We start from the raw sequence: 16,938 nt of genomic DNA on the forward strand, positions 1-16,938 counted from the left end.
AAGAATAACAATTAAAGTGAAAAAGAGCAATTAAAGTAAAAAAGAACACTGGGTGCCTTTGTTTGTTTGTTTGTTTGTTTGTTTCCTTCCCCTATTTTTCTACTCATCCATCCATGAACTAGACAAAGGGGAGTGTGGTCCTTATGGCTTTTCCAATCCCATTGTCACCCCTCATAAGCTACATTTTTATACAATCGTCTTTAAGATTCATGGGTTCTGGGTTGTAGTTTGATAGTTTCAGGTATCTACCGCCAGCTACCCCAATTCATTAGAACCTAAAAAGGGTTATCTATATTGTGTGTAAGAGTGACCACCAGAGTGACCTCTCGGCTCCTTTTGGAATCTCTCTGCCACTGAAGTTTATTTCATTTCAACATAACATTTTAATGAAAAATAATGATACATTAACCAAAAAACTAGTGAGATGAGTGGAATTATTTCACATTTTGGCAAATCTTTTTAATGTCTGACTGAATAGAAGACAGACGGATTCTCGTATCTGCTTCTATATTCAATCTGTTACAATAAATTGTATTGTTTGGCATATACGAAGAAAATCAAGCTTCCACAGATATGTAGTAGGAAAAGGGAGGAACGTCACACAGAGTATTGAAAAAATGTGTACTCAAAGTTCAAGATTTAATAAATCCGCCATTTGTACAGCTTCATCAAGAACATTCTGAAGCAAAACTGGCACTGAAATTTGAACGGCAAGTGCCTGGTGGCGAAGAACATGAGGACAACTGCAGAGCTCGGTGGCACTGATTGATTCGTGCCAGGGCACCAGCCATCTTACTCACCATCGCTTTTGCACCAATAGTGCAAATGTCAAGACATTGAAAAGGACAAATGATGTATCTGTATTATTATGAAAACTGTTTTGACCCTGCAGCCCCAGGTAAACCACGCTGCTGCTGCAGGGACAGTGGGCACTGCTGCCTGCGTACCCTCTCCTTCCACGCAAATAGGCAGCCCAGCCAGAGATGGCTCAAGGACCTGGCAAGGGTAACGGCTCCTCAGAGAACCAAGTTATAAAAACCAGAGCTGACCTGAGCAAAGAGCTGTTTTGTTCACTTCAAACTCCCAGGAGTCGTTAATAAAATATCAAAGGAGTGATGAAACAGGAAGTTTTGAGAAAAAAAGGGGTTAAGAAAATAAAATCAAACATTATAAGAATGTTTAAAGCGTTGCCACCTACCTATTATTTCCCTCACAAGAATGGGCTGAGAGTAGTACTTGGGCTCGCTGGCGCCAGCTTTATTCACAGCCTTTACGCGGACAAAGATCTTTGAATCTGTGGGCAGATCTGGGATGGTGAACTTGGTCTTGTCGATCAGATCTTTGCTTGCAGGTAGCCAGTTATCAGCTAAAATCCACAAAGGAAAAAGAAATCAAGAAGAGTGCTCAATGGAAGAACTCATCCTAATTGTACCAGTGGATCCTGGATTAGTATTTTAGTCATCTTTAAACCATTTGGAAAGGAATAGCACTTTGGTCTAGACTCAGACAAAAGGGTGGACATTTTTCTTATTTAAATGAAAAATGGCCTCAAATGGTTAATATAAACAACAGGAAGGAGAATAAAACATCAAATTTTGCTATTTCTCAAAAACCTCTTATTCAGGATACTAGTGTGTCCTGAATAATAACTGTCCTCAAGAATTTCACAGCAGTTTTATTCCAATTTGGATTTATAATGATTGATGTAACCAAGATAGTCATCCACATATATTAAAATTCAGAAAAAACAAAACAAAACAGGAAAATGCTATTCTTATGAATGAGAGACGCTGACTTCATAGCCAGATAATCCCTCTGTTATCTTGGCTGGTTTATCGTTGTGTGACTCTACTAAGAGCACAGGGATTCTGATCATGTTCACATTTGTGAAGTAAAGATGCTTATATCCATGGCAAAGAGGAAACACAGCTCAGTAGCTGAAACCTCGTAAGGAGCTGGCACAAGTCTTTCCCTTCGGTCAAAAATCTGATTCTTTTTCTGAGCTTTTAGTAGCTTTGTCTACAACATCAAGAGAACATGAGCCCAGCATCCAGGGCTTACAAACATTTGAGCTTCTAAAAGTTTGAATAAATTATGCCCATAGGAATTATTTTTTAACAAAAGGTTTGGATCCCACACTATTAATTCATCTTCCTAATTCTAAGGGCTTTTTGAGTGTGCATGGTGGGTGTACATCATGCTCAGTCAAGGAACATTCCCAGAAACCTTATATCATATAGTAAGAAAGTTGAGAGCTTTCATAGAATACATTACCTGGTAGATCATACGCAGCCTCCCCATTTTCATTAGACTGTTTTGCTGATGTACCTTTGAGAGTTCGTCATTAAAATTAATTAAAGACACCCACTTTTCACACCAGAAGAGTATTGTATCAGCAGTCAGCATTCTCTGTTAGTACAGTATGCAAAATATGCAGGGACACTTGTCTTCAGTGCAGTGATGGAAGAGACCAAACATGTTAGTGGGGGTCCTCAGGAGAGGCACAGCCTGCTCTGTTCAGACTGTGCTTGTGTCCTGAGGCACCTGCCACAGAGAAGTCCAGGGAGAAGAAAAGAGAAGAGGAGGAGAAAAGAGGCTGGGGCAAATCCAAAAGTGGGAGCAAGAGGTAGAGAAGAGCAAAGCAAGTCCTTGAAGAAAAAGGAGGTTCAGGCCCAAAGATCCCCAGGGGAGCAGAGCACAGTGGAAAGTCTGTCCTTGCTTCTGTCCCTGCCACTCCAACCTGTGAAGGTCCTCTTAGGACCCCAGGGAACACAGTGCTCCTGAAGGGGCTCCCTCATCAGAGTCTGGGAGTGGGAGCACTTGCGTCATGACCAGCCCTGTCTTACCAGGGCTCGGGTTCTGTTTGGAAATGAAACCGCCCCAGCGATGCAGGAGGCAGCTCCCAGTTGCACTGAGAATGAGCTCTCGTCACAGAAAACAAACAGGCTACCCTGGCTCCGGCATTCCACATGGGTGGAGGGAACCCTGTCAGCTCACACAGTGGCCTTGGGTGTCCTCTCAGCAGTTTGGGATAATGGGTTTCTACGTATCAGGAGCAGAGCATGTGAGCAGGGATTGGCCTGGATGCCCAGGAGAACCTTTTCTAGTTTCTTGTTCCAACCCCACCAGGAGCAACACGGAGAAGGGGGCAGTTGGGAAGGGATGAGGATGACAAAAATGACCTACGACTTTGCAAAAGAGACATAGCTTTAAGCAAATGCTCTGCTTGGGAGCTCCCCTGTTGATATTTACATATTCAAGAGACAATGGATAAGAAAGTGAAAATAGGAGACTGAGAAAAACGTAGGATAGAGTGAAGGAGAAAATTTTAAGAGAAAGCAGAATGGAAACAAGATCAAAAGAGAAAAAAAATAGCTCATCCCTTCACATTTGAACCATCTGAATTGAGGGAGACCCAGAGAAAGAAAATGTTCAGGGGATGGGGAAGGAATATGAAAGCTATTTAATACATGAAAGAAAGTTTTAAGAAAGAAAAGAAAGAACTAGAGTGAAGGAAGAAAACAAAGAATAAAATGCTGCAGGTATTTTAAAAAAATAAACAAAAGAAATGCAGAAACAACACACAATCTTATAAAAAAGGGATTCTCTTACAGAACAAAACCTGAGATATCCAAAAGCATTAAACACCACCGAAAATTAGTCTGGAGGACAACAGCCATTAAAAGAGAATGAAGAATAAGGCAGCCACAGAAAGAAAGAAAAGACTGCAAGAAGAAAGATATACACGTTACAAAAGAGCTTCCATAGAAAGCTAATTCCAAAACGTTATGTGGCAAAATATATACATAATGACTGTGTACATATACATATGTATATATATATACATATATATCTACACAGACCACACGCAAAATTATGTAAAATACACTTCGTTGTATTTTATCTAAGGTGGGTAACATCAAAATGACAGCCATCTATCATTTTGCTGTATCTTCTTACTTTTTAAACCTATCAGAAAGAAAAGAGTAAAGATTTGCTCTGTTTCATACATATGCAAAAGGTTTGTGCTCAGCAGCCACATCACATTTAAGATTGGGAAATTCGCTGGCTGGGCAATATAAAAAAGAGTGGAAAGCTCATGAATTTTTGAAATATGGGGAAAATGGAATTGGAATAAATCATATCCTGAAGTGCTCCAAGTTCACCTGCTGCATTAGTGATGCTGCCCCCCCTCCTTGCTAGGCAGACCCTGGGAACTTTCGTATAATTAATTTCCCCACTGGTTTTGTGAGTGGCTTTCCATGAGCGGAGCACACCTAAATGGAACCAGGTGTTACCAGGATGCTTCTCTACCCTCCCAACCAGCGATGATCTTTTCCATGTGTGCCCCAATCCAGGTGACTAGAGTTCCTTTTCCAGCAGTTTTCTTCACAGAGGTTTCTTCTTCATAGTGGTTTTCCTCCCAGGGAGGTCCATTTGTGTGCGTATTTCTGATTTCCCAAATGGCCTCTATAATCTCTCTCCTTCACTTGTAAGATCCATGTTAAAGATTAGGGTACAAAGAGTTTTCTTAGAGATTGAGTCTTAGGCTATTATTTGTAGAAATCCTAACAAGCTTCTCCAGCAAAGGTTTACTACCATCATCTAGAATGAAGCCCGAGTCCAGAGCTGTGATGGTTTTATTCACTCATTTTCAAATGTCATAAGCTTCCAGTCAGGGTAAGAAGGAAACCAAGAAATACAAGAGGCTTCAGGTACATTCTGGCCCATACTCTCTTGTATCATTTTCTCTTATTTCTATCAGTGATTTTTATTTTGCCTAGTTTCTCTTCTAAATTTAAGCTAGGAAATTTTTATACATCCAAATCCTATGACATCATTGCCATATGTCGAACCTATTTCTTCTACCCTCTGAGATTTAATGCTGCTGCCCTCAAATCCCGAGAGCTGTTCTTAATTCTTTTTTTGTTTTCCCTTTAAGAAGGCAGGGGATGCTCACCAGATATCCACATGCATAGTCTCTCCTTATTAACCACAAATAGGCAACACTTTCTATAGCTAACCTCTGCTGAGTATAGGGTTTAGAATTTCCAACTTGCTTCACCCAAGTTAGACTTTTATTTTGCTGTGGTACAATTCAAGAAGTGGAAGTCCCGAAGTTTTGTCAGAGCCCCTTCCTACCAAATCTTAGTTCAATCTTGTCACACAATCTGGTAGCCTAGCCAGGATATTTTTGAGATCTCAATGTATTAGCATCACGTACCAAAGAAGGGCTAAATTTTTACAGATCTTTTTTATAGATGAACTTTGGCTCTATCACACTTTCAAAAGGAAGGAGATGAGCTCCCCGAGAAAGAGAAACAAAAGAAAGAGGACACATTTCACCTAAAATGGTGGTATTAATTTTAAGTCTAAGAAGTCACCTTACTAGTTATACTTACATCCTTCAAAGCAATACTCTAGCACATAGCCATCTAAACCTGCTGCTCCAATCTGGTCTGGGGGTCGCCATTTCATCGTGACCGTGGTGTCAGTTACAGAATCAACAGCCAGAAGAGTGGGAGGGCTGGTTACAGCTTAAAAGATAAAAGGGAGAAAAAGAGGAAACTGTTAACTACAGAGTTATGGCACAAGAAGCGTGCTAAAATGAACTGTGATCAATACAAAATATATACAGTAGCCCCAAGTCTTAATCAATAACATTCAAAAAAGACTCCTTGAGCATATACTTTATGTAAGGCCAGACATGGAAAACTTTGGAAATGCTGCCAGTTTCCCTCCAGTTTGGGAGGCTGGGGTTGGAAGATAGGAGACCTAAGGAAGTTGAAAAGTTGAAAGTTTGGGATCTATGGATCTGGAGTAAATCTCCATAACTCTTACACTAAAACTTTTTTCAATTGGAAAAATACATCACTACCATAAAATAGTGGAGCCATCTTATCTTTTTTTTTTTTTTTTGCCTTCATTAAACTGAAGTTTTTGGTTCAGTATTAAACATACAAGGAGTGACTATAAAGCAAAGAGACTAGTTGTCAAGCGTGGTTTGTTGAAACAATCTCAATTCTTTTTTAGTTACAGTGCTTATACCAAGGTGCTGGGTTGTATCTTCAGAAGGACAAATGGAGAGTAGCCTCCTGTCAATGGACAAAGCTTCATGTTTTCAGCAAGGAGTGGCAACTGGAACCACCCGCAGCTGTCACCAGAATTCTGGTACCGAATTCCAGGGCCTACCGAACTTGCTTTCTGACTTTTCAGACAGCAGATTGTCCTACCCACCTCCAACCTCCTGCTCCCCCACCACTCTGAGGAGCCTACTGCTCCAGTAGAGGCCAGAAGGAGAGAAGTCAGAATCTGGAGCAATGATTCCCATGACAGAGACGCCTTTCCCTGGACTCACCCAAAGGAACAAAAGGCCTGGAGGGCGTGCTGGGCTTGGAGATGCCCACGGCATTAACCGCGAAGATGCGGACCTCGTAGGCCACACCCTCAATCATCTTCTTGGGCTCAAAAGTAGTTTCTTTGCAGAGATCAAAATTCAGCCTCATCCACCTGGAACTTTGTTTCTTTTTCCTCTCAATAAAGTATCCTGGAGGTGAGGCAAAATGGAAACTAAAGGTTTTACCTCCATCTTCAATATTAAACTTTGGCAGATATTAGTTCTTTAAAATTTGCATAGTCTCAGCATTCTAAGTGAAATGTATTTATGTATTTTAACCCATTTTATTCCACCAATTGTTCAAAGGAGATTAGAGGGCATACAAATATGATCATAGGATATTAATATAGATAACATCTATATAACAAAATAAAGTAGATAAACATAAAATAATAGGACTAGAAAAATTTAAGATTGTACCAGGAAGAGAAGAGAGAAAAATAGATCACAGATATGGAGGCCATAGCAACTTACACAGTTGCTCAGAATGAGCAATAGATTTGGCTCTGAGTTCTAGCAACAAAGGCAAGAAGGGGAAAACAACTGGTTTTGTGAATCTTATTATCAACAAGGAGAAAAATTCTGATTCCTTAGGGGAAGCAATTAACTCTAAAAGAAATTTATTCATAGGCCTAACTCTATGGAACTAGACATTTACTGACTAGAACAGTTTAAATTAGACTTATGGTTGTCTCCAAATTAGAGTATAAATATAAAACAAACAAAAGAAGAGAACAGGCAATCAAATGAGGGTCATCAGAGCTATTTAAATCTAATTACAGAGCAACCCAAAATATATTTCAGTTTAATGGATATTTAAAGTCACAGTGTAATATGTTTTCTCGAAAATGCAACATATTTTTAATGCATGCTCTGTTCTACTGTGCATAAAGAGGACACCATTTCCACTGGCAGACCTGCAGACTCCAACATGCAGTTACCTAAGATTGGGGTCCCCCCATCGTAAACAGGGGGATCCCAGGTCATGATGCACCAGTCATCTCCTACTTCAGTCAAATTTGGTGCCTCTGGAGGATCAGGGATGTCTGTAGCAGATAAAAAATAAAATAAAAATAAAATAAAATGAGAGCGAGCGAGCAGAGGAAAAGGTTAATTGGAAAATAATATATCTTGATGATAGTCATAGAAGCAGTTATTTCTGAATACCTGTCCATTTCTACTAAAAGGTAGTTAGTAAACTAATTTGGGTAAAAAGTCATGCTCAATAAAGGATAGGAGATGGTGAGCCCAGTAAAAATAAAAATAATTACTTCTCCAAACCCTTTAAAACTAGTGTCACAACATTAGAGAACAAGCCCCATGGGGAACCCAAGATTGTTGTTCTTTACCTAGAAAATGGTAACTAAGAAATGATTTCCTAAATGTTGGATATGGGGTTTGTTTTTTTAAAACTGCAAAGTGAATTTCCAGCAGAACTGAGTCAAGGACAAATTATTGTAAATTTTATATCAGTTGGGAGATTCAAGAAATTGGTAGAAATCTAAGTCAGAAATGGCAAATTTACCATGTCTTGTAAATATAGTTCAGTGTGTGAAAAAGTGACTTTCATTCTTATGTCAGTTTGAAATATGTTTTTTAACAGAAAACTAAAGCAAGAGATTATGAGACCTTGGAGCACCAATAATCTCCTAGACCCATTTTACTTGGCTTAAGAAAAATGTACTTAGATGATCATCCTACTAAGGCAGACAGGACTCCTCCCCAACGATTTTAGTCTGCAAAAGTATTTAGGAACCACACTTCAGTGATATTTAAAAGGCACCAAAAGGGAATATGATTTTGGAGAGCTAATGACCAGCATCCCCAAATGGCTGACCTTAGCAACTCATTCCTGCAATGAAAAGCCCTCTGGAAGGCAAGAAAAAAAGGAAAGGAAAAGAAAGGACAGGAGAGAACAGAACTGGCAATGGCAGAAACAGAGTGACTTACGAAATATTGCCATTCTGTATTTTTCTTTTGTTGACTGCCCAGAAAAACTGAGAGAACCAACAGCCAGCAAAGTGTACTCTGCTTCTAGACCTGTCAACATGATTCTAGAAGCTTGGTCATCTGGAGGACTTACCCACAACTTTAATCTTGATGCTTGCATGTGCTTCTCCAGCTTCATTTTTCAAATGTATGTTGTAAACACCAGAGTCATCCCTTTCAGCTACGTCAATGACCAGAGTGCTACTGTCAGGGTAATTTTCTGACCTTATCCTGCCACTGCCTTCCATAATAGCCTAAGAAGGAAAGAGAAAACATGGGGTATGGTCTACATGACAACAAGAGCTACTCTGGAGTGTCTCAGAGCATGAGCTAGATACGATGTTAATGCCTGTAATTCATTTTCTTAGTGTAATGCTCCACCAACTCGAATGAAAAAGGTATTCTTACCCATTTCACATATGAGGAAACTGAGGCTTAACTTGCCCAAGGCTACACAGATAAGAAGTGGTAGAGCTGGGATTTGACTCCAAAGCCCACTAACCACTAACTCTTCCAAGGGAAAGTTGGAGGACTAAAACTATGAGTGCCCAAGTGTCATTCTAGGGAAGGGAGATCTCATTGAATGGGAAATTAGAAATACTCAAACTTATTACAGAAACTAAATAATGATTTGTTCATTTCCTTAGGCATCTTGAAAATTTTAAAATAATGAAAAGGGTTAAAGAAGACAGCAAGGCTAATTTTCCAAACAGGTTGTTGAACATTGATTTTTCCCCAATAGTAGGATGTGGAAGAATGAATATATAATTCCCAAAGTGAAGACAGAGTGATGTTGAGCCTCCTATAATATTTACTTTCTTTTATTTTCTTCCTTTTTTTACTTTCCTTCCTTCTTTCTTAAACCAGAAATTTTAAGCAGTATGAGAGTTTTCTGATACCCAGATCATATTTTCTATATGACAACCAACAGCTAATACACAAAAAGGAAAAACACAGGTGGTCAAGGTAATTTAGAAACTTGGTAATTCACCACTATTAACTCTCTACTCTTTTGTATCTTGATTAGGCCTGTAAATCTTCAATATCAGATTAGGACAACAATAAGAACACCCAAAACAGTTTTCATAATTCTTCTATTTTAAGCTAGAATAAAACGTCCTCATATGAAGCACATTCTAATCATAGGATTGCAAAAGATGTTCTGCTTTTTAATGTGGAAAGAAGAAAAATGTTTATTTAGGGTGGTAAGAACATGAGTGTTACACTATCCTCTTCAGTTTTCTAAAATTATTTTAGGTTTTTTGTTTGTTTGATGTGCTGCAATTTAAATAGGATAAAATTCATATTTTTTAGGTATACAGTTCTATGAATTTTGACAAATTCATGTGATCGTGTAGTCTCTACCACAATCAACCATTTCTGTCATCCCCAACAGTATCTTCAAGCTCCAGGCAGTTAATCCCTTCCCTCACACCCTAACCCCTGGCAATCACTGGTCTGATATATGTCCCTCTTAGTTTTCCCTTTTCTAGAATTTCATTTAAATGGAATCAAACAGTATGTAGCTTTCTGAGTCTGGCTTTTCTTTCACTTAGTATGATGTTTTTGAGATTCATCCATGTTCTGCATGTATCAGTAACACATTCCTTTTTGTTGCTGAATAGAATTCCACTGTATGTATGCACAATTTATTTATGTATGTACAAACTATGTCTGTAGAACTGAACTTCTGGAGTGTCTGTTTAAATCTTTTGCTCCTTTTAAAAAGCAGGTCTTTGTTTTCTTAAATTATTGAGCATTGATGGTTCTTTGTACATCCTAGATACATGCTTTGCAATCATTTTCTCCCAGTCTTTGAACTGACCTTTAATTCTCTTAACAGTATCTCTCAAAGAACAGAAGTTTTTAATTTTGATAAAGTCCAATTTATAAATTTTTTCTTTTATGGATTGTTCCTTTAAAGCTTTATGTAAGAAATCTGTGACTAACCCAGTGTCACAAAGATTTTCTCTCAGCAGTTTATAGTTTTTAGTAAACATCCCTTTTGTATATTTTGTTCAAAAGATTTTATGCTTTCAGATGCTATCATAAGTGGAACTAATTTTTAAATTTCAATTTGATTGTGCTTGTATATGGAAATGCAATCAAATTTTGTTTATTAATCTTACAATCTTGTTAAAGTCACTTAGTTCTAATGGATTTTTTTGTAGATTCCATTGAACTTTCTACATCGATGATCATTTCATCTGCAGATAAAGACAGCTTTAATTCTTCCTTTCCCATATGCATGAATATTGTTTCTTCTTCTTGCCTGGCAGAACCTTCAGTATAATGTTGAATCAAAGTGGTGATAGTGGGCATCCTCTCTCTTGTTCCTCATCTTAGAGAGGAAAGCAGTGAGACACTCACTATTAAGTAGATGACAGCTGGAGGACTGGGATCAGGACTTGAGCACGTCTTGTGAGAAACATGATTCAATCCATAACCCATGTGTAATTTAGGACTGTGTAACTTAGATCCTAAATATCTGGGGTTTTTTGATATCTTTCTGTTATTGATTTCTAATTCCACTGTGGCCAGAGAACATACTTGGCGTGACTTGAATCCTTTTACATTTATTGAGACTTGTTTTATAGCCCAGAATATGGTCTATCTTGGTAAATTTTCCATGTGCATTTGAAAATAATGTCAAGTCTACTGTTGTTCTGTAGATGTCAACTGATTCAAGATGGTTGATAGTGTTTTTGAAATCTTCTATGTCCTTACTGATTTTCTGCTTTCTTGTTCTATCAACTATTGATAAAGAAGCATTGAAATCTCAAAGTATAAGAATATATTTATCTTTTTTATCCTTGCAGCTCTATCAGTTTTTGATTTATGTATTTTGAAACCTATTATTATATATATAAATGTTTAGGGTTGACATGTCCTTTTGATGACTTGCCCCCTTTATTATTGTAAAATGACCTTCTTCATCTCTAATATTATTTGCTCTGAAATCTGCTTTGTCTGGTATTATATAGGAACTCTAGTTTTCTTTTGATTAATGTGAGCATGATTTATCTTTTTCCATCCTTTTACTTTTAACCTATTTTTAACCTATTTTAACCTATTTCTTATTAACTATATCATCTTGCTATTTGTTTTGTCATTATATATAATGTGGATTTCTTGTAGGCAGCATATAATTAGGACTTGCTATTTTGCCTAAAATGACAGTATCTGTCTTTTAATTGGAGTTTACATCTTAGACTATTTATGTATAAATGTGATTATTTATATACTATGTCCATATCATCTTGCTATTTGTTTTGTACTTGTCCCATCCAATCTTTGTGCCTGTTTTCTACCTTCATTTAGATTAATTGAATTTTTTATTCTTCCATTTTACCTTCTTTGTTGATTTATTAGTTATAACTCTGATTTGTTTATTGGTGGTTTCTTTAGGGTTTATATTATACATTCTCAACTTATTACTGATATGTTAACAGACAATATGTTATTCCTGTTATTATATCACTCCACATATAGCACAAGAAACTTACAATAGCATACTTCCATGTCTCCCCTCCTGACCATTAAATTATTGTCATAAATTTTACTTATACTTATTTTACAAACACCACAGTGCACTGCTATTATTTTTGTTTAAATAGCCAATTACCTTTTTAAGAATTTTAGTTCATAAGAAAAATCTTATGTGTTTATCCACATATCTACCATTTCTGGTGCTCTTCATTCCTTTGTAAAGATCCATATTTCCATCTAGTATTATTTTCTTTTTGCCTTAAGGACATTCTTTAACATTTCTTTTAGTGTAGGTCTGCTGGTGATGAATTCCTTCAGTTTTTATATAAATAATTTTACTTTGCCTTCATTTCTGAAAATTATTTTCATTGTGTATATAATTCTAGGTTGATGGGTTTTTTTTCTTTTGGTACTTTAAAAATAATGCTCTGGTGTCTTCTCATTTGAATTGTTTCCAATGAAAAATCTGCTGTAATCCTTACCTTTGTTTCTTTGTACTTAATGTGCCTTTTTTTTCTTTGGCTGCTTTTGACTTTTTCATAATCAGTGGTTTTGAGCAATCTGATTACGATGGGCCTTGGTGTAGTTTTCTTCATGTTTCTTTGCTTCAGGTTTATTGAGATTCTTGTAATTATGGGTTTATAGTTTTTATCAAGTTTGGAAAAATTCTGGTCATTCTTTTTTTTTCATTAAACATTTTTTTAAATGGAATAAACAAATTAGGAAGGTTATAGGAAAGGGAGCAATAACTGGATCATGTTAAAGTAAGGAAAATTGGCTAACGACATGATTTAAAGACTATTAATGAAGGACCAAGAAGAGTTTAGAAAAATAAAAGGACAATTAAGGTATTGAGTTATACTAAAAAAGAGAAACATGGCAGACTCCTGCATTTTGTTAATGTTTCTGTAAGGGGCTCCATCATAAAACTGAACTGTAAAATTATTTTTAAAATGTAATATATATAACACAAAATGAATTTTTTAGCAATCTTTAGTAAATTCTTTTGTTAAAAATTACCCAAATTTTATAAACAAATCCCCCCTAACTTGCATTTTGTTTAAAGTAATAACTTTATATCATACAAATAAATTTCAACTATAAAAAGTGCATTATTAAAATACCTCTTTGCAAGTCAAAAATTCTTGATTTATAATAAAACTGTAAAGTGAAAAATAAAAAAAAAAACAACAAAAAGGAGTAAAACCATCAGTGCCATCTATTGCAGAAGTCCAACATCTTCTTAAAATGTTGCTCAACAAGTTGCAGAGAAACATGCCTGGAAGCAACATATAATTGAAAAGAAACTACTTGGTTTTGTTTTTCTGTTTTGTTTTGTTTTGTTTTTACCATTTTACATTATTTTTGTCTCTAGTGTTTTCTCCCTCCCAAATAGAAATTTACATCTTCTATAATGTTGCTTTTGAGTCAGCCATTCTATGCAGTCACCACTTGCATGCTTCCAAAATCATCATCTTCCTCATGTGTTCTCTTCAAACTGCCTGTTCTGGTTTGCCAATGCTGCCATTATGCAAAATACCAGAAATGGATTGGTTTTTAAAAAGGGGGCTTATTTGGTTACAAATTTACAGTTCTACAGCAATAAAAGTATCCAAACTAAGGTATCAACAAGAGGATACCTTCATGAAGAAAGGCTGATGGTGTCCAGAACACCTCTGTCAGCTGGGAAGGCATGTGGCTGGCATCTGCTGGTCCCGGGTTGTGTTTCAGCTTCTCTTTCAGCTGCTCTTGGGGAGTTCTGCCCTCTCTTAGTTTCTCTGGAGCAAACTAGCTAGCATATTAAAGTGTCAGCAAACGCCTCTCCGAAAGTCTCTCTCAGCTATTCTGCACTTCTTCTGTCTGTGTGCTCTCTTATATGACTCCAGTGATTTAATTAAGACCCACCTTGAATGGGCACGGTCCATATCTCCATGGAAATAATTTAATCAAAAGTCCACACCCTAATCAGAAAGATTAATAAATCTGCCCCCACAAGATTGCATTAAAGAATGTGGCTTTTGGGGGGACATAATATATCCGAACCAGCACACTGCCTGTGGTACCAGAATGGACAGATAATGACCTTTCTATCCATAGTGATGACATCATCTGTATTGTTAATTTTGCTAGGTAGATGGCTTCATATTCCTGAAGCTGATGGACAAATCCAGCATTAGGATTAATACAAAATCTTCTTTCTTGAACATAAGCAAATACATCTCAGTACTTCCTTCTGAATGTTTCCATAATGTATGCAATAACAAAGGCAGCACCCCTGGAGATCCTGCATTTCCATGGACAAGAACTTTTCCCCCAGTTTGTAAGCTCCCATCAATAAATTCTTTAGTCATGGGAAAAAAGTGTATTATATTTTCAGCTGGACTATCTGCAATATCCAAGACTAAATATCTAAATAATTCCTGAAAGTTTGCTTCAATATTTTGTTTTATGCATATTATATAGGTTATTCCATATTTCTGTAGTATAGGTAGTTTGCTTTTCATAGCAGAAGAATATGGGCCTAAAAACAATCCAGGTAAATTTTCCTACATCTCTCGTCTCATAGGATAGATTTATTCCTTGGCATTATCTTTGCACTGTGGGAGGGTGGGGAACTCCAGCTTCACATCGTCCATGGTCCTGCCCATGGGCTGGTGGGTGGTGTGGGTGGGCGAGTTACCCCACTGGCCGGCCCTCAGAGTTGGCAGTGGTGGCACAAGGGAGAACTGGTTGACTGGTGAACTGAAGGACTGGTGGGTGGGCAGCAGGCTTACAACTAACACATGTAATCTAAAGGAACCCAGTGGCAGTGACAGCGAGGAAGAGAAGGCTTGGACAGGTTGTACCCAGCCACCATGCTGCCACTGTCTCCCACTCCCAGTGTCTCCACACTCTCAGGCCATCCTGGTTATTATTTCTTAAAATACTTTTTCTTTCCCTTTCCTCCTTTGGGGACTCCAATTATACATGTATTTCACTGCTTGAAGTTGTCCCATAGCTCAGTGATGCCCTTTTCTTATTTCTTTTGTACTCACTTTCTCTGTGTGTTTCATTTTAGATAATTTCTATTGTTATGTCTTCAAGTTCATTCAACTTTTCATCTGCAATGACTAATCTTTTGTTAATCCCACCTAGTATAATTTTAACCCCAGACTTTATAGTTTTCATCTCTAGAAGTTTTATATGGTAATTTTAATATTGTCCATTTTTCCACTCAACTTTTTATATATATGGCACACAGTTACAAAAACTGCTTTAGTGCCCTTGATTGCTAATTCTGTATCAGATCTGGGTCTGTTTCAGTTACTTTTTCTCCTTATTTTGCATTGTGTTCTCCTACTTATTTCTTTGCCAAGTAATCTTTGGACAGAAGACAATTAATTTTCCCTTGTGTATGCTTGATATTTTTGTATTATTATATATAAACTTGAGCTGTGTTTTGATATGCTATCAAAATACCTGGAAACTGATTGAGCTGTTGGGGTCTAGCCTTAATGAGTTGTTAAGTCTGAAGTGGAGCTCACTCTGGGGCTCACTGTTCTCAGGAGGTGAGGCCTTTCTGAGCACTCTACTCAATGCCCTATGAATCATGAAGTTCTCAAGTCTGGCTGGTGGGAACAAGCACTACTCCTGACACTTTCTGAATACCAGCCCTCTTCCCTTTAATGTGTTTGGATGGTTCTTTCCCCAGTCTTGAGTAGTTTTCTCAAAAACATGAACTGAGATGGACTTTACTGAACACTTGAGGGGGTTCTCCATCGATCTCCAGGGTTCTCTCTTTGTGTAGCATTCTCCTCTGTCACATGTTCTATGAACTCTAGCTGCTTTGGTCTCCCTGGATTCAGGGAGTCCTGAACTCAGGGAGTCCTCTGGGCTTCACCCAGTTTCCCGTTCCCTGCACCACTGCTTGGAAAGAATGGAGGGCTCACTTCATTTGTTTCCCACCTCATTATCTTTCACTGTCTGATTCCAATACCTTGAAAATCATTGGTTCATATATTTTTTCAATTTTGGGGGGGAGAGGGATGGGTTTTGTTTCAGATGAGTGGGTAAATCAGGTCCCTGTTACTCCATCCTGATTGAATACTTCTACAGAAGTCTCACGTTTGCTCTTTTTATTTAAAACATTTTATATAGGCAGCCACAAGGTCACTCTGAAGCTGGCAATACTCTACAATTTCAACCTTGTTTTTTAACTCCCCAGTCACTCTGCCCCACCACACTGATTTTCTTTCTATCCTGTCAACACACCAAGCTCATTTGCTCTCCATGGCCTTTGAATTCACATTGCCTCCATCTGGAAATCACTTCCCTTTGATCTTCACATAATGTGCTCCTTGTTGTCATTCATTAAAGCTGTCATTGACCACCCATTCACTTGCTGTCACATTATCCTGTTTTATTATCTTCATAGCACTTTTATTATTCAGTTATTTTATTCATTTATTTACTAATTCACTGTCTACCTCTCTTCCACTCTATCCATGACACCCATTAGAATGCAAGAAGGGACCTTGGATTCAATGCACCTAAAAATATGCCTGGCACATAGGTATTCAGAAAGATGAAAAGTAAATGAATGATTACTATATTTGCCTGAAAATCAATTCATCTTTCTTTTTCAAAGGCATTACATCTGTAATGTACCTCTATATAATTATTTGCCTTTTCCCTTCTTCAGATGATAAGGGGTGGAGTGGGCAGTGTATGTACACATGTGCATGTAAATCAAACCTTATCTGCTCGGCTCCAAAGGGCTTTAGGAGGTGGTTCTCCAGAGATGGGGATCTCAAGACGAAGCTTGGTTCCTGCAATCACTGTCACTGTATTGTCAGCATCAAGACCATCCAGGATGATCTTAGGAGGATCTGGAATATTAAACATGGCCTTTTTTTTTTAATCACAGTTACTCTCCATGAATATCTGGACTAAGTGCTTGGCTGGTACTGAATGTTGGCAGTAGTCAATATTTTTTATAGCTAAAAGAACATTAGAGGAATAAGGTAGCTGACACCTTGTAAAAATACTTCATTGTAAGACTTAAAAATCAGTGATTTATGATT

At 37.5% G+C, this 16,938-nt stretch overlaps 1 protein-coding gene and 1 pseudogene across 2 annotated transcripts in view; both read right to left on the reverse strand.

Annotated features, from left to right (window-relative positions):
* Positions 1–16,938, reverse strand: part of MYBPC1 (myosin binding protein C1) — a 61,915-nt gene that overhangs the window by 17,342 nt on the left and 27,635 nt on the right. For both annotated transcript variants that reach the window (XM_037845972.1, XM_037845973.1), the window contains exons 14-19: positions 16,610–16,743; positions 8,481–8,640; positions 7,339–7,443; positions 6,359–6,547; positions 5,403–5,537; positions 1,199–1,366 (exon numbers count right to left, since the gene is read on the reverse strand). In XM_037845972.1, the coding sequence (XP_037701900.1) occupies positions 1,199–1,366; positions 5,403–5,537; positions 6,359–6,547; positions 7,339–7,443; positions 8,481–8,640; positions 16,610–16,743 (891 nt within the window). The remainder of the gene's footprint in view (positions 1–1,198; positions 1,367–5,402; positions 5,538–6,358; positions 6,548–7,338; positions 7,444–8,480; positions 8,641–16,609; positions 16,744–16,938) is intronic.
* LOC119541755 lies at positions 13,304–14,511 on the reverse strand (annotated as a pseudogene).

This window comes from Choloepus didactylus, chromosome 8 (assembly GCF_015220235.1).
Source record: "Choloepus didactylus isolate mChoDid1 chromosome 8, mChoDid1.pri, whole genome shotgun sequence".
Lineage (NCBI taxonomy): Eukaryota > Metazoa > Chordata > Mammalia > Pilosa > Megalonychidae > Choloepus > Choloepus didactylus.